At 41.2% G+C, this 24,563-nt stretch overlaps 2 protein-coding genes across 2 annotated transcripts in view; both read left to right on the forward strand.

The window, feature by feature from the left end:
• LOC145395878 (glutamate [NMDA] receptor subunit 1-like) overlaps positions 1-5,008 on the forward strand; it is a 23,878-nt gene extending 18,870 nt beyond the window's left edge. Inside the window, exons 20-22 of the mRNA XM_080269401.1 lie at positions 3,134-3,844; positions 4,081-4,311; positions 4,929-5,008. Coding sequence (XP_080125527.1) covers positions 3,134-3,844; positions 4,081-4,311; positions 4,929-5,008 — 1,022 coding nt within the window. The remainder of the gene's footprint in view (positions 1-3,133; positions 3,845-4,080; positions 4,312-4,928) is intronic.
• A 789-nt stretch (positions 5,009-5,797) lies between these two features.
• Positions 5,798-21,061, forward strand: LOC145395745 (BBSome complex member BBS2-like). The gene is made up of 15 exons (XM_080269283.1): positions 5,798-5,837; positions 6,259-6,404; positions 7,922-8,146; positions 9,236-9,424; positions 9,980-10,162; positions 11,625-11,753; positions 12,060-12,153; positions 12,929-13,137; positions 15,065-15,127; positions 15,899-16,054; positions 16,483-16,659; positions 17,230-17,448; positions 18,374-18,540; positions 19,309-19,457; positions 20,767-21,061. Exons 2-15 carry the CDS (start codon positions 6,288-6,290, stop codon positions 20,865-20,867), a joined length of 2,178 nt encoding a protein of 725 aa, XP_080125409.1. The 5' UTR covers positions 5,798-5,837; positions 6,259-6,287; the 3' UTR covers positions 20,868-21,061.
• Positions 21,062-24,563: the final 3,502 nt, after the last annotated feature.

The following is a 24,563-nucleotide window of genomic DNA, read 5'->3' on the forward strand; positions in this document are numbered from 1 at the left end:
TTTCATTATTATGACAGTATTACAGTTTTGTCCTTTCTCAAACACTTCTTCGTGACTAGCATCATATTCCAGTGTTAATCTATTGCTATAACGCAGCATTCAAGATGGAGAGATGGCAATTTTAGGCCAAGTTAGAATAGTACTGGTCTAGTCATAACAAACATCATTTATTTCTTCCCTATCTTAACAGGGTACAATCGAGGGAGAAAGAGGAGGTTCCCCAGGTATCAGACATTACGTAGCGGATGCCAAGCTTAACAATGGTAAGTATATTTAATGCAGTTACATGGAGAGACAGACTGACAAATGAGGACGTGAAGGAACGTTGTGGTGTGGATGTGGATGTGATAGGAAGCGTCAAGAGAAACACGTTGAGGTTATTTGGCCATGTGGAGAGGATAGAGAGTGAGAGACTGACGAGGAGAGTGTGAGTGAGGTGGAAGGGGGGAGAGGGAGGGGAAGGCCAAGGATGTGATGGAGGGATGGAGTGGAGAGGTATATGAAAGAGGGGGGACACTGTAAGCTGGGAGCAGGGCAGTGAAATGGCGGTGGACAGGGCGACATGGAGGCGATTTGTTTGTGGCCACCCCTTACGGGATTAAGGCGTCTGGCAATAGATAGGTAGACAGATAAAGATTTCAAACCTAAAATATGAGCCAACCTCATTACTGACTGTCACCCGAACCCTGTCACCTACGTACAGAGAAAAACGTGGACCATGTGTATTCGATTTCGAGACATGAATCAGAGGAAATAGAAGTAGGGCATTGAAACGTATATCATGTGTGTATTTGATATCTTTTGGGACATGAATCAGAGGGAAAAAGTAGGATATTGGAACGTAGATCACATGTGTTTTATTTCTTTTGGGACATGAATCAGAGGAAAAAGAAGTGGGACATTGAGACGTAGATCATGTGTGTTTTATTTCTTTTGGGACATGAATCAGAGGAAAAAGAAGTAAGACATTGAGACGTAGATCATGAGTGTTTTATTATCATGTGTGTATTTGATATCTTTTCGGACATGAATCAGAGGAAAAAGAAGTAAGACATTGAAGCGTAAATCATGTGTGTATTTAATATCTTTTGAGACATGAATCAGAGGAAAAAGAAATAGGCCATTGAGACGTAGATCACGTGTGTTTTATATCCTTTGGGACATGAATCAAAGGAAATAGAAGTAGGGCATTGAATCATAGATAATGTGTGTTTTATTTCTTTTGAGACATGAATCAGAGGGGAAAAAAATAGGGCAGCGAAATGATCATGTGTGTTGATTTCTGTTGAGACATGAATCAGAGGGAAAAAAATCTGGCAGATAAACGTCGACCATGTGTGTATATAATATCATTTGAGACATGAATCAGAGGAAAGGAAGTCCCACGTACAGCCACGTTCATAAAGAGACGTAGATACACCTTTTTGGCTTCCTGTAGAGACCAGTGTGGATAGCAGGCCAATAATAATCTTTTTCAAACCCAATTTCCCACATTTACCTACGATGAGGGGATTCAGGGAAAGGATCTATTAACTCTATGGGGACATGAAGCAGAGGAGAAAGAAACCCACAGCCACAGTCTTTCACCTCCCTTCACCACAGAAAACATTAAACTACTTGAGCACATTATAAACATTGATTAAACAACTTCTTTTATGCGAGGAAAAAGGAACCAAAGGCTGTGCCCGCAAAACGTTCCTTCTAAGAAAAAATACAAAAGAGAGCCAAATTCAAAATCCATTCATTTCGAACACAGTATAACAAACCTCATGAATTTCTTTGTCCTTCCACTATAGTCCATTAAAATATGACAATACTATGGCTCTACATCCTATCCATAGCACTTCTTCGTGACTAGCATCGTATTCTAGTGTTAAAATATTGTTAGAAATTGGTATTCAAGATGGAGAGACGACAATTTTAGGAGAAATTAGAATAAAAATGAAAAAAAGATATAGTAGGTAATGCTGTGGTTTTTCGTCCTATCCATAGCACTTCTTCGTGACCAGCATCCTATTCTAGTGTTAAAATATCGTTAGAACTTACTATTGGAGAGCCGGCGGTTTTAGGTCAAGTTAGAGTAAAAAGAATATAGACAATGTTACGGTCCTACATTCTTTTAATAGCACTTCTTCGTGACTAGCATCGTATTCTTGTGTTAATCGTTAGAACTCAGTATTCAAGATGGAGAGACTGCAATTTTAGGCCAAGTTAGAGTAAAATGAATATAGACAATGTTACGGTCCTTTATTCTTTTAGTAGCACTTCTTCGTGACTAGCATCGTATTCTAGTGTTAATCTATCTTTAGGACTGAATATTCAAGATGGAGAGACGGCAATTTTAGGCCAAGTTAAAAAGAATATATACAATGTTACAGTGCTACATTCTTTTAATAGCACTTCTTCGTGACTAGCATCGTATTCAGGTGTTAGTCTATTGTTAGAACTCAATATTCAAGATGGAGAGAAGGCAATTTTAGGCCAAGTTAGAGTAAAAATCGTACAGTTCTTTATACACGTGGATTATGTGGTGATATTCGTACTGTCTTGCTTACTAGACTACAACAGTGATATAAAGTTCTTCATTCTGTTATAGACCAAAATAAGAACAAGGCCATTATTCTCGTCACTTAAGGAGGCTCCTAACACCTCTTCGTTTGTGATTTATTTTTGGGTATGGCTGGTTACTATCTTTTTGTACGCTATATATGTAAAGTGAGGTGATATCAGCAGGACAGTAAGGTGTAATAAATGAAATAAATCACCTAGGAAAAGGTTCTAGGGAGCTTCTTCAACTGACAAGAATGCGAGCCTATGATTACTATTTTCTTCCAGGGTTTAATGTTATCCAGGAAGTAGGGGGGTGGGGAGATCTCCAAGAAAACTGCAAACCAGCCGTGGCCCTGAGGAGAACATGGAGATTCTGTGGAAGGTTGAAAAGCTCGGAGCCAGTTCTCACACTGATTAATACACGTGTTTCCAGGGCGAAGTGTGGCCCAGGGTGCGGGAATCGCAGACGATGCCCTCAACCAGCCGTGGCCGCAGTATTTACCCTGAGGAGAGCACTGAGATTACGTGGAAGGTTGAACTGATGTGGGCCAGATCTCGCACTGATTAATATACGTGTTTCCAGGGCGGAGTGTGGCCCAGGGTGCGGGAATCGCAGACGACGCCCTCAACCAGCCGTGGCCGCAGTACTTCAGCCCTGAGGATGAACTGGAGATTCTGCAGGAGGTGGACAGGCGACTCATGACCAGCCCCCACATCCCGGAGGAGTGGAAGACCCGTGTGCCCATGGAGTGGTGTCAATGCTACCTGGACCATCTTGGAGTGGGAGATGAACGGAATGAACAGCTGGGGGAAGAATGGAGTGCACAGCTGGTCTATTGTCCCGAGTTTGTGGGGGGACAGTGGAATGTGCAAGCTGGTGACTTCAATGACCTAGTGGGGGAAAAAGGCTATGCTCAGTCAGTCAGTTTTCCTCAGTTCATGGAGGAAAAAGGTAATGCAGAACCACATGATTTTCCTGAATACATAGAGGGGAAAAGGGATGCAGATGACTATGCAGGATTCAGACGGGAAAAAAGGAAGGGGTATCCACAAGCTTTTCCTGAATTCGCAGAGGAAAAGTGGAGAGCGCAGCCAGATGATTTTAGCGAGTTTGAAGAGGAAGATGGAAATGAATACGACAGCACCAGAATTGCGGCCGATTTTGCGAAGTTTTTGAGGAAAGACAGTGACAGAGAGACGGACGAATTTGCTGCATCAGTGGGGAAAGAACACCTAGATAATTGCAAAGTGGGTCGGGCAGGGAAGGATCGGGTCAGGGAACGTGGAGGGAAGGGTGTGAGGGAGAGAGAGGCCCCTGATGGATATTCTGAGGAGGATGTGGCTCTGACTCTTTTGAAACCAGTGCCACCAACCTCGAGACCACTGCCACCAATACCATCATCTCTGCCAACACACTCTGCCAAGCCACTGCCATCACCACCATCATCACTTCCAGCACAGTCCTCCAAACCACTGCCACCACTACCACCATCACTGCCATCATCACCATCATCATCACTACCAACACAGTCATCGCCCATACCAGTGACAATACCACCATCACTGCCAACACAAGCATCAGCCAAACCACCTCTGACAACACCACGACCATCATACGTACCCAAACCCACACCACAATCAAAACCAAGAACCCCATCACCATCATCATCAAAACCACAGCCATTATCATCACCATGTTCATCAAAACCACAGCCCTCATCAACATCAGGAAAACAGACATCAGCACTGAAAAAACCACACGTATCGCCAAAACCAGGAATGAAAAAACAACAGAAACGTCGTTAGTATCTTCACTGTGGCGCGCGCGCACACACACACACACACACACACACACACACACACACACACACACACACACACACACACACACACACACACACACACACCTCCATCAACTTCTGTACTGTATATCATCATCATTTTTATCTTCTGCATCTTCATTATCATCATCATCATCACCTGCGTCTCCTTCATTATTATATCATCGTCATCATCACTTTCTTCAGCATCATCTTCATCACCATGAGAGGAAGAAAGAATCAAATGCCAGAAGCCCACAGAATTATTCCCTACAAGGAAAGTAAAAACAAGATAATATAAAGCAAAATTCAAGATCAGTTTTTACGCCGAGGTAGCCTACCTACCCTGCAGTGTCACCAATAAAACCTGGCGGCACCACTGCCAGGTTATACAAACGTCCCTCAGTTCCCTCTATTTATCCCTCACAAGAATAGTGCACTGCAAGAGACGCACAGCCTCATCATGCAGTCCACTGGGTTCACGTTCAGATAAGCCCGCAACACCAGCAGGATGGACAATCAGCCCCTGAAATGTGTATGGAAGCCATCTCTCTCCAGGCAGCAACATTCTCTGCCCCCACAACTTCAACAGCCTTTCGGGACTGGAGTGTGACGTGGCCATGAACCTGCAGAAGTGAACAGCCACAGTAAGAAAGGTAAGTCACGCTCATAGTGTCCCTTATATTCCTTCACACTACCTGTTTGTCACTGCAATTATCCACTGCTGCATGCATTATTATTATTATTATTTTTCGGGTAAGAGTAGTCTTTCTTAGGACAATTTTAGGTGGCGTAGGTGGAAGTCGGGAAACCATTTTATTATAGTGGATAGCAGCGATATAACCAATGGAAGCCTAGACTCCAACTGGATGTATCCCCAAAGTTTTTACATGCGATGGATATGACCGGGGGTTGCCACTCAGGGATGAATGACAGGTGTTTTTGTTGGGTCCCGAGTCCCGACACTCCTGATGAGGAATTAAGGGATTGAATGATAGATGGATTTTTCCATTTACAGTACTTACTTTTTTCTTAGTTTTCCATCTTTAACCATTTCAGGTGTACCTCATTTGGAAGTAAGGTTGTGTTCCGCGGTAATTCGTTGTCCGAATGCATTCTCACGTGCAGTGGTATGTAACTACGTTTTGATATATAATTTGATGGTTAAAATCACTTATGTACAGTATATAAGTCCTTGGAGTCATTCATTAGTAGCGGAGAATGACACATACCTATACATTTTTTTTTTTTTTTAACTTTAATATGACCCAGGTTTCAGAATTCAAAATAGGGGATGATGATTTTAGGCCAAGTTAGAGTAAGATGAATATTATAACAATTATAGCTCGTAAATCCTTAGCGTAAATCAAGACCGGGAGGTGGGAAAGGCTTGAGTAGAGTACAACCGTTCGGACACAGCTGACAGCTGACATTCCTTCCAACGTAAACAAACAAACCGCGGCAAATGTATGTTAGTTTACTCTCTGAACACTGAAATGGTTAATTGTGACCTGTGTCGCTGCCTTCAGATGCTTTTATGGCCACGTTCTTAGTCGACCAGATATGTAGGGTGCACTGGGATGCTCTCTACTTGTAGTTATTGGACAGTATATAGAAAAAAAAAGCCCGTGGAAAGTCTGCCTGGTAGTGTTTCAGCCCATCAAAATGACCGTCACGCCTAGATAATACTTGTTTGAACCTAGCAAAACCTTAACAGATTTTTAATGTCAGTACAATAACAAATGGAGCTAGGAACTAAAGAAGGCTGTGACCCCCTTAGTTATGAAGTACTAAAAACTTCTGCTTCTCGTTTGGTATATTTTGATCTTTAGATGGGAGAGTCAGGATGATGCTGATAATGATGACAATAATCATTTTGTATTTTCAGGATAGTGTGGTAGTGTGCATGAGGTAAAAATGTTGGTGCCGGTGTTCACTCTCAATCTGAACCAAAAGATCATACCAGGCCGGGTGTGCATCGGGAAGTATGACACCGCCCATGCCTGCCTCACTGCATCAACCACTGCTGATAAGGCAAGTGGAATGAGGGAATTTATTTGACTTCACAGTATAGTTAAAAAAAGATACATAGGCTATTTACCATACTCATTGCTTATATACCCTTTTTTGGCCACTTTATTGGTGGTAGGGTTGTATGTGGGTGATCATCATCCACTCACTTGTTGTAGTGCTACCTACTTCTTCCTTCACCTTTATCATTCTTTTTCTGTGTCTGTCCTCCTCTCTTCTTATTTTGCCCATCTTTCCTGTCACCTTTAATTGTTCTTCTTTCCTTTTGAGGTGGCTTTACATTGAATGACAAGTCTAATGGTATCCTGTAAGCTAGGAAACCATTTAGAGAGTTGGGTGGTAACCACTTAACCAACCCACATGTGTTTACTATATGACAACAAGTGGGTTGGCAGAGGGTTAGTGCCAATCCCTGTGAAACAACTACAGTAGCTATACAGCACAAAGACAAACGGCCATCCCTTACGGGATTATGGCATCTGGCTATAGATAGTTAGATTTATTTTATTGATTCATTGTTTGATATGGCAGAACAGGAGGTACCAGTATATAATTGTAGATTAATTATGCTAATCCCATTCCCTAAGTACACATGGAGAAGGGAGATCGAGAGCAAGGTTTATTGATCTTAAGAGTGACAGTTTAAGAGCATGGTAAGTCAGTAAAGAGGTATAGCTAACAGTTCACCAAGAAAAATATCATGTTATATATTTTCAAAGCCTTAGAATAAATCTGATGTTAATAGTTGGTAAGATGGAAGAATGTAAATTAGTATTGTACAGTTTGTGAATGGTAGCACCTTGAACTGTTCCTTATGAAAGTATGAGTTGGTTTGTACCATAATTATATCCATAACAGTATATATATATATTACTTAATTACTAATATCCTCTTAAATAACTCATTTCCACTGCTCTCACTCTTGACTTGTGTCCTTCCAACAATGTCCAAGCTTCACTTCCGTACGTTAGAGTTGGTATCACAATACTGTCATGTAGTAACTTTTTCACTTCCATGCTCACTTCCCTGTTTCTTATCACTGCTTTCAAGGAACCTGGAGAGACAGGCTGACGAATGAGGATATAAAGGAGCGTTGTGGTGTGGATGTGGATGTGATAGGAAGCGTTATGAGGAACACACTGAGGTGGTTTGGCCATGTGGAGAGGATGGAGGGTGAAAGACTGACGAAGAGAGTGTATGTGAGTGAGGTGGAGGGGGGAAGAGGGAGGGGGAGGCCGAGGATGAGATGGAGGGATGGGGTGGAGAGGTATATGAGAGAGGGGGGTGTGAGTTGGGAGCAGGGCAGTGAAATGGCGGGGGACAGGGCGACTTGGAGGCGATTTGTTTGTGGCCACCCCAAACGGGATTGAGGCGTCTGGCAATAGATAGATAGATAGACTAATATCCTTACTTTGTTGTAAAAAATACTTAAATTATGTATTGGGAGAGCATAATTGTGTTATGTAACAGTCATCACATAATCATAGCATTGTTATATAATTTTTTTTTCACTTTTTTAGGTGTTCATCCACAACCCCCACCAGCGGCTGGGCATCACAGGTGGCCGCATGTCCCTGAGCCAGAGCAGTTCCGAGATCTCACTGCTGAACATCAACCAGACCGTGTCCGCCATCACAGCCGGTGTCTTAAGTCAGGCCAGGAGTGGTGACATCCTTGTTGTCGGCACACCAACCAATGTCCTTGCTTATGATGTCCAGAATAATGCAGATGTCTTTTATAAGGATGTAAGTTGCCATCCTTCTCTTTCCTTGTTTCTGGGACATTTCTGACCCCTCCTTTACATGGGAAAAGGGTCACAATGGCAGTAATGATGATGATTTTTTTTGTTGCTGTTGTGCATTAAAGACACGCCATATACAACAGTGTCTTAATCCATATACAACAGTGTCTTTTATATGTAGTTTCTTGCCATCTCTAGGTGTTTTTACGGGTTAGGAGAGACTCTTTGAACTGCAAGATTTTGTTATAGCTTACATCAACTTTTTCACTGCTAGAGAGCCGTCCTGACCGGAAGAAAATCAGCTGTAGCTGCAGGGATTAGTACTACCAGATGAGTTGATTTATTTTAGACCTGTATGGTAGGTGGGGGCACTCACCATCCACTCACTCAATGTAGTGCTGCTTTGGGTGTCTGCCCTTTCCTCTCTTCCTTCCTTCCTCTTCTGTCTTTCTTTCCTTAATTCATTCCTCTTCCTTCTATTTGTGGGTGACTCTGCACCGAGTGACAAGCCAAATGGTTTCCTGTACACCAGGAAACCATTTACTATGCTGGATGGTAACCATATAACCAAATTATGGCACCTGGTGGTTCAGTGAGTAATTAAGGCACTCCAGTTGGATTGAGCCTGTGTAGGTTTATATCCAAGGGATGGTTGGGGTTTATTGCTCACATAATGCCACTCAGGGATGAGTGAGGCTGGTCACTCTCATCTTAAATGTCTGGACCAACTTGCCTGGCTGTGGGCTCCTACGCTCCATATGGGGCAACATAGGATTGGATGATAGATGGATGGATGGGAAAACCCCATGCACTTAAAGGCTTTCAATCAATTTTCATTAACCCCATTAGTAAAATAACATGTTCTATATTTATATGATTATTGCCACAAGATGAATTTTTTTTTTTTCTTATGACTAAGAGCGAAGTTATAGAAAAGTAAAATTTTGTATATATCAGTAATTTTGTTTGGTGATATTTCATGATTAAAGTGAAGTGTCATACTTCTGTGTGTTGTGCAGTTTATTATTATTATTATTATTTTTTTATATACTGGTATTTATTTATTTTTTTACATATTATTTCCTTTTCCCAGGTGTCAGATGGTGCAAATGCAATTACAATTGGTCGCCTTGGACGCCATGTTTCCCCTTTGGCTCTGATTGGAGGAAACTGCTCCATCCACGGGTTTGACAGTGAGGGACATGATCCTTTCTGGACGGTGACTGGCGACAATGTTACATCTCTCACCCTGACTGACTTTGATGGTGATGATGAAAATGAGGTAAGCTGGGAAAGGGAGGATGGAGTGAAGGGAAAAAGAGAGAGAGAGAGAGAGAGAGAGAAAGTGGTGGAATGTGGGTAAGTTTCTAGTCTCAGTCCATGCCCTGTTCAGTATTGTTCACAAGTTTGACAGACAGGGAAATGATGCTCTGAATGGTGACTTTTCTATTTTACCATGAATTATTTTTGAGGAGAGAGGGAGAGATCTGTTTTGAACATTGATTGGGGAACATTTCTTCTTTGATCTTGACTGATTTACGTGACTACAAAATAGGGTCCCTTATATCTTATTTGCTTTATCTATCTTTCTGTCTATCTATTGCTTGTAAGGGGTGGCCACAAACAAATCACTTTCATGTCATCCTGTCCGCCACCATTTCACTGCCCTGCTCCCAGCTCAAACCCCCCTCTACCATATAACATATACCGGTACTTCTCATATACCTCCCTCATATACCTTTCCACTCCATCCCATATTTGCATCCACTCCATATTTGCTTATGACTACAGTATTTGCCTTAAACTTTATTTCTCTATTTCCCCTTCCTTACTACAGCTGCTGGTGGGGTCGGAGGACTTTGACATCCGAGTGTTCAAGCACGAGGAGATCCTGTTTGAGATGTCTGAGACTGAGGCAGTGACGGCTCTTTGTCCCATGCAGGGCTCCAGGTTCGGCTACGCTTTGGCTAACGGCACAGTTGGTGTTTACGAGAAGCTGGCTCGATGGTGGAGGATTAAGGTGAGAATGAAAGACTGACTGAGAGGGTGTATGTAGGTGAAGTGGAGGGAGGGAGAGGGAGCGGGAGACCGCGGATAAGGTTGAGGATGGATTTGAGAGGTACTGTATATGAGGGAAGGGGGAGTGACTTGGGGGCAGGGCAGTCAAATGGTGGGTGACAGCGCGACATGGAGGCGTTTTGTCTGCAGCCACCCTTTGCGGGATTAGGGCGTCGGGCTATAGATAGATAATTAATTTACCTTAACTTGGTGGAGATTATACAGGTCCTCCCCCACTTACGAATGGTCGACTTACAAATTTTTACACTTATGAATTTGTCCTTTCAGTAAAATATTCAATAAACCACATGGAATTACATGAGATATTCAACACTTTATTATAAAATAGGCTTTGTCTTAATGGTTTTGCCCAGCTGTAGGCTAATGTAAATGTTCTAAGTATGTATAATAGGATTGGTAGACTTGGCTAGGCTATGATGTTTGGTTGCTTAGTTGTATTAAATGCATTTTTTACTTGAGAAAAAAATTGGCTTACAAGCAGTTTCTTGGAATGTAACCCATTCTTAAGTGGGGTAGGACCTGTGTAGTTAATTATATTTCTTTCCATCCTTAGTCCACAGGGGTCAGAAGCAATCTCATATCACCACATTTACTCAGGGAATATCATTTGTCTTAGTGTATTATACTTAACGTCGGATAATTTTGGGTCTTATTCTATTTCTTTGTCAAAAACCTTGCCATTCACCAGATCAGTTCATGTGATTTTCATGGAATGCAGGAATATGGGCAGACTAAGGTTTTATTGTGCAGGAGGGTGCTGGAGAGGGAGGTTTTCATGTGGTGGCAGCAGTATAACCAGGTGGCTCCACTGCCTGGTTATACAAGATTCGCCCAATAACTTCCCTATCCCCTAAAAGGAGAATGGTGGACTGTAGGAGGAGGGCAACATAAGCCTGCAGTATAAGGGGTTCAAGACCAGATGATCCTGTGGTTGCAAGTACCACTGCTATACTCATTTTACTCTAACATGGCCTAAAATTGCCATCTTTGTATTGTAAATGTTTAGCTGTAACAGTAGATTAGCACTGGTCATGAAGAAGTGCTAGGTTAAGGATATAGAGCTGTATTGTCTTGCTACCACTGAGCTATATGAAATAAATGCCAAAAGGATGAAAATCTGGGCTAAGTTCAGTGAAAGAATTATAATGCTGTACAAGAGGCATATGAGGGAGGGGGGGGTGAGTTGGGGGGAGGGGAGTCAAATGGTGGGTGACAGAGTGACTTGGAGGCGTTTTGTCTGCGGCCACCCTTTGCGGGATTAGGGCGTCGGGCTATAGATAGATAGATAGATAGACAAGAGGCCTTTCCAGAGTTGAATAAAGCTATGTAATATCAGCAAGATTTAACCAAGGAAGATGTCACCTGGGTTGAAAGGATTAAAAACCTCTTTGTTCTTCCTACAGTCAAAGAACCAAGCCATTGCCATCTACAGCTATGATCTGGATGGGGACGGAGTGGCAGAGCTGATTACGGGCTGGAGCAACGGCAAGATTGATGCACGAAATGACCGCAGTGGGGAGGTGGTGTTTAAGGTGAGTGAAACAGTCAGTATATCAATGTGAGATTCATTCATTCATTCATCATCTAACTGTGTTGCCCCATGAGGAGGGTAGGAGCCCGGGGCTAGGGAAGTTGAGATACGGTAATAGAATTAAATCAAATCCTCTCTTTCTGCATTTTTCCATGCTTTATCTCACTTACATGTATGCATAGTACTGTAATCTTAGAGTACATACTGTTTTCTCATTTTCTTACTGTTGGATAATTTCCAAAAGGTGTTAGCAATGAAGGTTATATAAAATGTGAAGTAAATTTTATATAAACTTGTTTTGTTTCAGGACAACTTCCAGTCCACTGTGGCGGGAATTGTGCAGGGAGACTACCGCATGGATGGCAAGAACCAACTGATTTGTTGCTCCATTGATGGTGAAGGTGCGTGCCATGGAGCAGAGCCTGTATGGGGTTGTATGTGGTACCAGTATGTTGTGGAACTGGAAGTTATCTCTTTGTAAGGGTAGTTTGTTGATTCATTTGTTGTACTCTGGACTAATTAATATGCAATACTGAAGTCTGTTAATGTGGCCCCTTTATGCTGGGCATTTTCTTCATCGTCACCAGTACAGTGCCGCTCATCATCATCATGTAAATCCAGAGTTCCATGTTTACATGGATGCGGAGGTTAGGAAAAAAAAAATACTTTTTCATTTACCGTATTCACATATTCATTTGTGTAATTTGAATGAATGCCTAGTAGTCTAACAGTGAAAGAAATACCCACATAATGAAATTGTTTTTATTTGTAATATGCAATAGTTTCAGCCTGACTTCAACCTTCTTCAGGTGTAGTTTGGAATTTTAATCTCATGCAGGCCAGGCAAAGTCATCACTCTAACTGGTGCATTTAACTGCTAGGCCACATGGTGTGTGTACAGCTGCTGGAATAACATAAGAAAAACATTGTTGTAGTGAACATGTTATGGTAATCCACTGAGCCAAAGGACATTATTTTTTTTTTAAGCTAACACCAGACTATTCATCTTAGGAAAACCCCCTGGTGATGATGGGGGAAATGAAGGCTGTATCTCACTAACCCCTTCAGTTCATGAATTCTACTAAAAGCTGAAAAAAATTGTCTGGTGGTAACAAAACCAGTATGCAGAAGATATACTTGGCCTGGAAGTGTTAAAACTGGGTGTTCTTTATGCAGTGCGAGGGTACCAGGCATCCACCGCTGAGAGCCGGTACTCCCTGATGGACGTCAACATTGAGCAGGAGACCATCCGTGAGTTGAGTCAGCGTCGCCACAACCTGCTGCTGGAGCTGCGCAACTATGAGGAGAACCAGCGCATGGGGTCATTGGGTGAGGCAATGTTTGGCAAGCCCTCCACCGCTGCTGACCAAGTGGGCATCATACCTGTGAGTTGAGGAGAAATACACAATAGGTGTGGCCCAAGGGTAGACAAGTTTGGTACATTTAAGGGTAGTTTACCATACTACTTTCTTTGAGGACATACTGATTGATGTCTCCAGTAACCTCTTTGATAGCAAGCCTGTGCAAGACCTTCACTCCAGCTAGATCTAATGGTCAAATGCTTAAGAATTACATCTCAAAGGGACAAACATAAGTCATAGAGGAATCAGTGTAGTAGTAGTAGTAGTAGTTGTTCCCTAGGCAGTCTGGCCGAACAGCCCCAGGTCCCTAAGGAAGGCCACGGCTGAGACCGGGCTTTCCCACAGAGCTCTCAAGGAATGTATGTTGTGTTGTTGGCATAGGTGATTGTGTGCAACGCAGTCTCCCATATTGTGCTTAATAGTATGGGGTGCTGTGTTGCATCCTGAACAAACATCAGCTACGGAGTCATCCAGTCTCTTCTGATAACTTAAGAGGGCTGGATGATGCCCACATCTCATCCTGGCCAGGTGGACCCTGTCCTCACGAGGGAGATAGGATTCAGAAGGGTGGCTATCAGGTGACCGTGCATGCAGCTGTGTGTTTTTTTTAAGTGAACGAATGGAATGGTGAGTGATTTGAGTATGGATGTGCTTCTGGAAGCTGGTCTGAGGCGGGCAAGGGGGGAGAGATGATAGTATTTGTGTATGATATTATGTGCTGGGTGTTGTTTTAATGATCCTCGGTGTGTGTGGATGTGCTGCCATGTAGTGTAGTGGATGTTGTGGGTTTGTGGAGCCTGCAGTGAGAATTTGGGTGCCTCTCATGTTTAGATGATCCTTGACTTTGAGGACTTTGGTTTCTTGATGTAGGTGGTCTGTGGGTGTAGTAGCTGTGCAGCCTGTGATTACTTTTACGGCCTTGTTCTGTATGGTCTGTAGAGTGTTGTAGTGTGTTTTAATGAGCAGCCCAAGCAGGGCTTGCATAATTCATCATTGAACGTATATATTGTTTGTATACTGTGGTGGTGGTTTCTTTGTTGTGTCCAAATGTTGTAAGGGCAAGTGACCTCAAGGCATTGAGTCGGTGTTAATTTATCTTTAATGTTTGTGATGTGTTGTTAAATGACAATGCTGTATTGTATGTTACACCAAGGATTTTGGATGTGTGAGTGTGTGTGTGTGTGTGTGTATTAGGGGCGTTGTTTATGGTTAGGTGTGGAATGTGACTGTGTTCTGTTGTCCAGTTTGTGAGAAGGGTCACTACACAATCACCATGGGGGGGGGTAAAGAAACTACTGTATACTCTTTACTCTAATTGTGCCTAAAATTATGATCTCTCCATCTTGACTACGGATTTGTAACAAGAAATTAACTCTAAAATAAGATAATAGTCACAAAGAAGTGCTGTGTAAAAGGATGTAGAACTGCAGCATTATCTTTTCCTGCCACTCAGCTACATGAAACATGCTGGAGAGGGAAAAAAAAGTCCAGGCCAAGTTAAAATGAAGAAGGTATATTGATTGTCATAGTAGATGCAGTGGAATAGTAGGCAAGCTTTTCTCCCAAACTCTACATCTTCCTAATTTTCTAATGCGTTTTCTGCCATTTCGAGGACTTCAAAGTAATTTTCCCCTTTCCTTTTCCTTCATTTTCTTGTTGATATAAAAGGACAATTACGTTAGGAACCGGAATCTTGAGACCCTTGTTCACGGAGTCAGTGAAAACAACAGGTATCCAGTGCTATATATTTGCTACAACTTCTTATGTCATATATTTATAGCCAGATGCATTAATCCCATTAGGGGTGGCCACAAACAGATTGCCCCCATGTTGCCCTGTCCCCTGCCATTTTGCTGTCCTCCCCCCAACATACACCCCACTCTCTCATATACCTTTCTTCTCCATCCCTCCATCTTTTTACTTGCATTATCTTATTTTGCATTATTTCCAGGCCAACACGCAACTACAAACAGGACTGGCTATCAACATGGGAAGTGATGAGAAGAATAAACCAGTAAGTATTTGATTCATTCCATAATTTTCCGTTTAATTCAAGTGTGAGTTATTTGTATTGTAACAGTGAAAAATATTACTGTGTGTTATTAATGCTTTGGCTGATTAAAACCATCCTGTAATTTGGAGTACGGTTCAGGATTCTTTTATTCCCAAGCATTTGTTCAGTTTGTATGCATTCCAAAGTTTTCAGAGTAGTAAACTTGTACGACTTGAATAATATACGGAGTGGGTAATTCACAACCAAAGATTTAATGTATGCTGTGTAAGCTGGGAAATATATAGTGTATCTTTTTTATCTCACTTGAGGTGGGGGATAAGGAATGCAGCTCTTTGATACCACTCTCTTCCTCCATCCATCCTTTTGTCTGTTTTTCTGTCCATACATCCATCTGTCTGTCTACCTATCCGTCAGTCTCTGTCTATAGGTATCTGTCTCATCTGCCATATCTACAAGCAGTCCTCATTTTAACTCATGTGTGTTAAAGAATATTGCAAACTTTTCCATACAGTGTGCAGTGTAAATTAGGAAAAACTATCAAGCTTTAAAGGTAGCAGTAGAGCTTTAATTGGCAGTTTTTCCATAGTGGAGTTTGGAAAGTTTGGAATTTAAAAAACATGAATGTCAAAAAGTTAGCATAAAATGAGTACTGCCTGTATCTGTTTATCTATCTATCTGTTTATATCTATCCATCCATGTCTGTCAGTCTGTCAGTTTGTCTGTCAACCTATCTATTTGTCTGTCTCTGTCTATCAATCTGTCTACCCTCAGCCACATGTAGAGATAGCCCTGGCCACCACCAACGACACCGTTATTCGAGCCGTCATCATATTCGCTGAGGGGATCTTCGAGGGCGAGAGTCACGTTTATCACCCAAGGGAACAGGTGCTGTCAAGCAGCATCAGGGTCCCTCTATATCCTCCCAAGGTCAGGAATTAATGCAGCCAGTTTTATAGTTGCTTCATCTTAACTTGGCTCAGAGTTTCACCCCTCTGTATCCTCCCAAGGTCAGAAATTAATGCAGCCAGTTCTATAGTTGTTTCATCTTAACTTGGCCCACAGTTTCACCCTTCTGTATTCACCAAAGGTCAGGAATTAAACAGTGCAAGCAGTTCTGTAGTAGTTTCAGCCAGATTTTACCCAGAATTTTGTACTTCTGTACTTTCCCTAGCTCATTAATTAAGCTTGATGGAGGCAGCCCTACAGTTCTTTCACCTTAACTTGGCCCATCCTCACAAGGCCCCACTACATAACAATTGGTACTGTGTTGTCCTCTCTTCTTCCATACCATTGCTTGAATAAAATGGACCGATGGTAGCAGCAACAGTAAAAATAAAAAAAACTTACTCCCCCAGGATGTACCAGTGGACCTGCACATCAAGGCTATGGTGGGATACAAGGGGTCACTCCATTACCACGTGTTTGAGTTGACCCGACAGTTACCCCGCTTCTCCATGTATGCCCTCTGCCCCTCCCCTGTCACAGAGCCCCGCGGCAAAGTCTCATTCAAGCTGTCCGAGAGAGTTGCCAGGGTGAGTATGAGGGAGAGTTTTTCTTGTAACTGAAATGTATGTAATATGTGGAACTCTCTTGATTATTATTTCCGTATGTTTAATCTGGATACAGTACTCATACAGTTCAGTACAGTATTTGCCTTTAGCTCACTCTGCATTTATATTATTTGTGCTTCGTTGTCATCAAAAACTGTTGAAGTTTTGCAGTGTTACTATTTTAACTTCTTCTGGAATTAGAGTAAATTAGCATTGAAGGTAAATTTAGACTGAGTTAATGAGGTATTGTAGCATGTTTGCTCCAGCCTGTCAAAGATCACTAACTGCCTTCAGCTCAATCTTCCCTTTACTCACACATCTCATATATTCTAATGCATTTATGATCTTAATTTTTCATGGCACTGGAGAGGAGCTGCCTGGTTATGTGAATGTCCTTCCAACTCTCTTGTTATCCCCAGAAGGATGGACTGCAGGAGGAGGGCAGCTTCAGCCAGCAATATCATGTCCAGATGACCCTGAATGTACTACACCCAGAACAACAGCAGCACCAATAACATTACTTTTATCCTTCTGCTTCCTTCATTTTCCCAGATTGTGATGTGGGTAAACTCAAGCTTTCTCTTACTGGAGGACCTACAACCAGATGAGGAGGGTAGTCTGGATGTGTCGTTTCTGTCTCTGCGTTCAAGCCTGCCTCTCATCATCCGTGCCAGCCCGCAATGTGAGATGTCCATACACACTGATGATATGGAGTTGGCAGGAGACTTGATACAGGCACTGGCTAATTATCTGAACTTAGACGATTTGCAGGTGAGAATACCATCATCATCATCATTATCATCATCATCATCATCATCATCATCATCATCATCATCATCATCATCATCATCATCTTTGTCATCATAATCATATTTGTCATCACCAGCATCATCATTGTCATCTTGTATTATGCATTCCTACAGCTGTTTGTGGTTCCTTTATTTCAATCCACCCATCATGCTATCTCATATTGCCCCATCATTAGTGTTTGGGTCCAGCATAGGTTAATTAGTGAGGATATTTAATTACACAGTGCTTTCCACATCATTTGTTATTTAGTAAGTGGTAGGGTTAAGAGGAGAAGGATTTTGACTCATGTCCTTTCCTCAGTTTTCTTTTTATGGTATTTCTCCTCTGATCTGTCCATTCCTTTCTCTTTTGTCACTTCCCCATTCTTCCCTGTCTCCCACATCTTCATTATCCTCCCAGCCATCTTCCTTAAAATCTCTTTGTTCCTCTCTCTCTTTTGCCTTTATTCCTCCCACTCTCTCACATCCCTCTCCTCCTCCGATAAGCTCTTCATTCCTATATTTTTTTTCCCCACTTCTCTTTCCTCCCACACCGTCATTCTCCTCTAAGTCATCTTGCACAGGTTAAGACAATTCCATAGTGAGGGTGACCAGCTTATTTCAGTAATATTCTCTCCATTTCTATCCCAGTACAGTATCACTTTTTTTTTTTTCTCACTGTCTTTCATATCTTCAGTTTCCTCCCAATCATCTTATTCCTCTTTCTCTCATAATATCTCCATTCCTGTCTCCTTGCCACCTCTGTCCTTCATTATCAGTACTTCTCATTCTTCATTCTTCTCCCAACCATCTTGTTTCTCTAATATCTCCATTCCTATCTCTTTACCAGCTCTGTCCTTCATTATCTGTACCTCCCCAATCTTTAACTTCCTTAACCACTGTTCCAGGTTGAGGCAGACTTTCCTAATGAGGTTGACCAGCTTGGGGCGGTGCTGGAGCGAGTTGAGGAATATCACGCCACACGACAGCGACTCTCAGCGGAGATGGCAGATCACTCGGGTGTCATACGTACGCTGGTGGTCAGGGCTGAGGATGCCAGGCTGATGTCGGATATGTTAGTAGAGTTCTGTCATTTTAATTTGTCCCAGATTTTCATTGTTTTGTAGCTTACTTCACATATGAACTGTATACCATAGTGTACTTAGTAGCAGACAGTTCCATGCAGTAATATCATTTCTATCTATTTATATATCTCTCTATTGCCAGACGCCTTAATCCTGTACAGGGTGGCCACAAACAAATCGCCTCCATGCCACCCTGTCCCCCGCCATTTCACTGCCTTGCTCCCAGTGCACACCACCCTCTCTCATAATATCTTTTGGCAAGGATAAATATACTGTGCCATCGTGTGTGACTACAATCCTTCCAGCTTAACTTGGCACAGATTTTCGTGCTTTTGCAGATTATTTCACATTACTCAGTACAGTACCAGAAAAGACAATGTGTGGCTGTGTATCCTTTCTGTAGCACTTATTCATGACTGACATATTTTAGCATTAATCTTTTATTACAGCTCAGAATTGAAGATAGCAGGATGGCAGTTTTAGGCAAGGTTAAAGTGGAAAGGGGAAGAGGGGGAGGACAAGCATGAGATGGAGGGATGGAGTGGAGAGATGTAAGAGAAAGGGGAGATCTGAGTTGGAGAAAAGGCAGGCAAATGGCACAGGACAGGGCAGTGTGGAGGCAGTTTGTTTATGGCCACCCTTTATGGGATTAAGACATCTGGTAATAACTAGAAAATAGATAGATAGATAAATAATTGAAAAAAGTATAGGATAAGTATTTAATTCCCTATATAAAGTGTAAGGGCAATCACCACCAGGTCCAGCATGCGTCAGTGGTATAGTGAGCTGTATAACCTAAACAAGGACCTAATCAGCGGCTACAAGATCCGCTGCAACAACCACCAGGAGCTGCTCAACTGCCTCAAGCAAGTCAACCAAACCATACAGAAGGCCGGCAGACTCAGAGGTATACATAAGCATCATACTTTGTTGGGGTGATGCAGAGGGAGAGGGATGTGTTCATGTGGTGGTACTGATATATCTGGGCAGCTCAACTGCCAGGTTATACAAAATATTCCTCATCTACATCCCAATCCCCTGGAATGAGGATGGTGGTGATGCACTGCAGAAAGGCAACTTAAGTTTGGAATCCACTGGGTTTGCATTTCGGTCGAGCTTGGGTCCAGAACGAGGTTGGTGGATTTCAGGAGGTTAACTTAAGTCTGCAGTCCACTGGGTTTGCATTTGAGACAAATCTGGGACTTAAACAATAACAGCAGCAGCAACAACAACATTATTTAAACTGCAAATAACCTCGTCAAACTAGGTGACCCATGCTTAGTTATCCCTTATGACTCAAGATATATTTTTGTTTCATCCCTCATATCACCAATTAATATTACTAGGGAGATCTGTTGTAGTGGAGGAGTTCATTTAAGATTCTTTCTCACCCATTCAATGCATGAGATATCCCAAAAATAAAAAGAAAAAAAAATTCATCTGAAAGTTGCAAAAAATATATACTGTACAAAGATACCTTCATTTTGGAAAAGTTTACGATTTTGAATATCATGTTTTGATATTCAGAAGAAAATTTAAAAGTTATCTTTGAATTGCATTTTCATTTGTTTTATTATTTATTTATGTTATACTGTATTTATTTTATTGATTTATTTATTTTTTGATAGAGATGGTTTATCATCCTTCCAGTTTGAACCTTGTATTAAAAATCAGACAAGGAGGCTCCCCAACACCTCTTCCTTACCAATTTATTTCTGCACTGAATATTAATACTCTCATTGGTTTCATGTATGTAAATGATATTGATATTAAAAGGGCTTAAGCTACTTACAAGAGAAAGTAAATACCTGAGGAAAAGGTGCTGGAAGCTGATGACCGTACAATCATGAGAGATATCCAAAGCTGCAGCCAGTATTTAGGAAGAGTGTATTTATTGCACTGGAATCAGATGACACTCTCAGAAAGACAGTATTTTTTATCTTAGGTATATTTCTGTATCTGCTCTAACATTATGCCAAAATAAAGTACAGTAAAGGGCTGATAGCCACAGAAAGGCAGTATTTTTTATTAGTAGTATATTTCTGTATCCATCATCTAACAGTATGCCTAAATAAAGTACTGTACCACACTGTTCTTCATAACAGTTTAGGGAAATTTAAGTATTAATTTATGTATATCTGTATAGTCAAGTTAATTTCAATATCTGCAAAATGTACATGGTATCTGGAGTAATTAGGATGAATTTCTCCTTTCAGCTGGCAAATCCAAGACAGCAGTGATCAGCGCATGTCGGCAGGCCATCAAGAATAACAACATCAATGCCCTCACCAAGATTATAAAAACAGGCAGCCCATAAAGGGGAACTCAGGGCTTAGGGTGAGATGGTGATGGTAGGCCTTGAAGTATGTGACGATTTTAAGGTATTGGAGGGTAATGTGAAGTGTGTATGTGTGGTTGTTTCTGCCTGTGAGCTGAGGGAATGGAAATGGACCATATAATTGGCTGATTTTTGTTAAGTCTTTCTCTGTCATATTTTTTCTTGCTCTCTGGACCCAACTCACCTCCTTAGATGGGAAAAAGGTCAGGATGATGATGATTTGTTAGAACTGTATGGTATCACAGTATTTAGGTGACAAAATGACCTGCTATCATCTCTACTCATTTTCATCTGTGCATCTTACTCTCATCATCATCATCATCATCATCATCATCATCTAACCACCTTTCATAAATAACAATATTCTTAGTGCCTGCAGCTGAACAAGTATTGATTGTGAATGAGTCAGGCCTATGATGGAACGGTATGTATAAAGGAAACACATTTTTATGTAACGTATGAGTGGTTGTGTAGGATTTACTGTATATAACAATTAAAGACATCCATTAGAAAATCAGCATCGATAGATTTGCTTATTGATGGTTATAGGAACATAACCCCTGTCGATAAGGAAGGAGACCTGTCCAGAGTTTTATTTAATTCTGTCCATTAATAACTGATAGTGGCATTATTCTGGGGCCTTTGAGTACTGAATCACCCTGTATAATTGAGGTTATCCATGGAGTAACCCCAAACGATCAGTAATCAATTAACCAAGAAAACGGAGGTTAGGCAACGGATTTCCTTGCCTTCGGAGTCCTTACACAGAGCATTGTCTTAAAAATACTGTAATTAAGCACTCGATGGAGAAGCCCCAAATGTGCTATATATCTGAAATTATCTACCATGTTATTTATTATCCTGACTTAGATTTTGGCGAGGTAGGTGTTGCTCCATGGACCTCCTCAATTGTCCAGAATTTACAGCAGTACTAGTAATATTTTGAGGATTTAATGATATAAAGTTATCTCTCTATCTATCTTTTGTCAGGCACCTTAATCCCGTAAGGGGTGGCCACAAACAAATCGCTTTCATGTCGCCCTGTCCCCCGCCATTTCATTGCCCTGCTCCCAGCTCACACCCTCCTCTCTCATATACCTCTCCACTCCATCCCTCCATCTCATCGTTGGCCTCCCCTTCCCTCTCCCCCCCTCTGCCTCATTCACATACACTCTCCTCATCAGTCTCTCACTCTCCATCCTCTCCACATGGCCAAACAGTGATTATTAACCAGTCTAGTCAGAAATAATTGCAGATACTGTAATATTAAAACCAAAGATTGCCAAAGAGTCATTAGAGCTAGTTTTATTTATTTATTTATTTTAAATTTGTGTTTGTAATTTTATTCTGATGCGGACATGAGTAAAATTGATGTTGATGTTAAAGTAGTGAAAATATGCAAATATTCTAGTCCTAAAACCAGACTGTCAGAGATTCATTGTGACATTCTGTCTGTCTGTCTGTCTGTCTCTCTCTCTCTCTCTCTCTCTCTCTCCCATTCTTTCCATTTTTTCCCCATAGTGGCCATAAAATATAGTTAAAAAACAGTGTGGATGTTGATTTCAATTGACAATAACTCTTTGGCTGCATACCGTATATAAATTTCCTACTGGTTCTTGGAAAATGTAAGCAATCCATTAGCAGTTAAATTCATGTGGAGAAGGCGAAATGTGCCCTCATGTTTTTCTCTTTTTTTTTTTCTTTTTTTTTTTTTTTAGGTAAAAGGTTAAGGCAGTGTACTTTTATTTACAGCATGCCTCTTTCTGTAGCTTTGTACTTTGAAATGTAATTGTTGTAGAGCAGGGTAATGAGTCAAGAGGAATGCTGTACTCCACTTATGTACCAGGCTATGCAGGTGTCTATACAGCTTATTACACAGTCTTCTAAAAAAATTGAGCAGTATTTATTTTATCAGTGTATGCAGCTTGTGTGTTTTCTCAGTTTCTTTACATTTTTATTTTAAGCAATCACAGTTTTTGCAGATGAACATTCCAGTAGAAAAAAAAACTTAATTACTTATGCAGGTTGATATACAATACTTTATGTGTGATAGAGAATTCCGTCCTTCTTATTGTATATATATCTTTAAGTAATATTAAACAAGGATAACATGACACTGACTAATAACTCTTCCAGTGCACGGTAGTCAAATCACCGAAGTAAATTGTACAAAGATCTCCTGTGATCAGGCAGCTAAATGTGTAGTGTTGGTTTACGATGCAGGTGTTTAACAGAGACACATTAGACACTTGGTGGTGCGATTGGTAAAGCACGTAAGTCATGGAATACTGTGGTTAGAGTCTGAGAAGAGGCTGGAGGTTTTTTTTTCCTGTTCATGGTACTAGAAACACAAGTTGGGCTTCTACCCTTCAGTGTTCTGGACAAATGGTAGCCCTGTGTTGGGCCCCTGTGGTCAGAAATGGTAATGGGATTGGGCTTTTTTTTTTTTTTTTTTTCCATCCCCTCTCTACCTTGAATGAGTCCAAGGTATGTATATATATCTTTTTTGCTATTGTTGACCCTGGGAAGTGTTCCCATAAGGGTGAAATGTGGGTAGACGCTTGGTAACTAGCCACACAATTGTCACTCTTAGGCAGGAATTTCACCCACAGGAAAATATACAGCACTCAAATTCCAAACTGAAAGTCCCACATTGTTGCAAATATCGTTAGACATCTTATACTGTATTTTTTTTTCTCTCAGTAGCATCCACTGAATGTTAGGAAGTAATTAGCTGGTATTGGCTTATGTTTAGCTTCTGTCTCATAAAATACATCAGCTGTACTTTGGCCAATCTGAATATGGGGATTCATTATGCAAAAGTGTGGTGTCATTTTGTATGTCTTAAGTCTGAGTAAATACAGACGATCTTGCAGTAAAGTTACAGTGTTCGCAGATTAGTTTGGTCCCCAGTTTTATCCATATTAGTAAATGAATGGGAGATGCTGGTGAGGGGTGTCTTTGGTGGCACTGATATACCTGGGCAGTGAAAGTGGGTTAAATGTCCCTCAGTTCATCCCTATCCCCTGAGAGGGAGATGGTGTACTGTGGGAAAATGGTAACTTCAGCATCCAGTCCATTAGTTTTATGTTAAGATGAGCCTGGGGTCACAACAACTACAGGTGAAAGGAAATTATTATGTGAAAGGAAATTATGATGTATGTATGTATGTATTTATTATTTTTTGTATAAATTCCTTCTCCGTGTACAGTAAAAGTCTTCTAATCTGACCACCAATAATCCGAATATCCCAATGCTCTGAATGTTACAGTGTGAAATTTTTTTAATTTTTCTGGGCTTTTTTCTAATTTTTCTGGGTTTTATCTAACAATTTATCTGGCTTGTACTTGCTCTTGGACTAGGATGTACCTGCCTGCAACTGTTCATCTACAGTTCTATGCTTTTCAGGTGAATAAGACAATAACCCATATCATTTTAAGTGTATATTTAATGATCATGTACGTATTTCTAATGTTTTCAGAGATCCCTTCCAATGGTCGGAAAAACCAGCAGTCCAAAAGACCCTCATTTCCTTGCCATTCGGATTACGGGGCTTTCACTGTAGAATAATTGCTGTATAAGACTTGATCTAGTCAATATAGTTTCACAGATGCACATTTCATTAGTATAAAACCTCCATTATTCATGTATAATTTTTAATATTTCTCATGCAGA

The sequence above is a fragment of the Coenobita brevimanus genome, chromosome 33 (genome assembly GCF_032717465.1).
Source record: "Coenobita brevimanus isolate Jiangsu-jjx chromosome 33, ASM3271746v2, whole genome shotgun sequence".
Taxonomy (NCBI): Eukaryota; Metazoa; Arthropoda; class Malacostraca; order Decapoda; family Coenobitidae; genus Coenobita; species Coenobita brevimanus.

Excerpts from the sequence above, each read along its gene's own strand:
- LOC145395745 (XM_080269283.1), top strand. The coding sequence starts at position 6,288 with ATGTTGGTGCCGGTGTTCACTCTCAATCTGAACCAAAAGATCATACCA. Across the intron at positions 8,147-9,235 it reads CAGATGTCTTTTATAAGGAT|GTGTCAGATGGTGCAAATGC; the intron begins GTAAGTTGCCAT and ends TCCTTTTCCCAG. Across the intron at positions 16,660-17,229 it reads TGTCCGAGAGAGTTGCCAGG|ATTGTGATGTGGGTAAACTC; the intron begins GTGAGTATGAGG and ends TCATTTTCCCAG.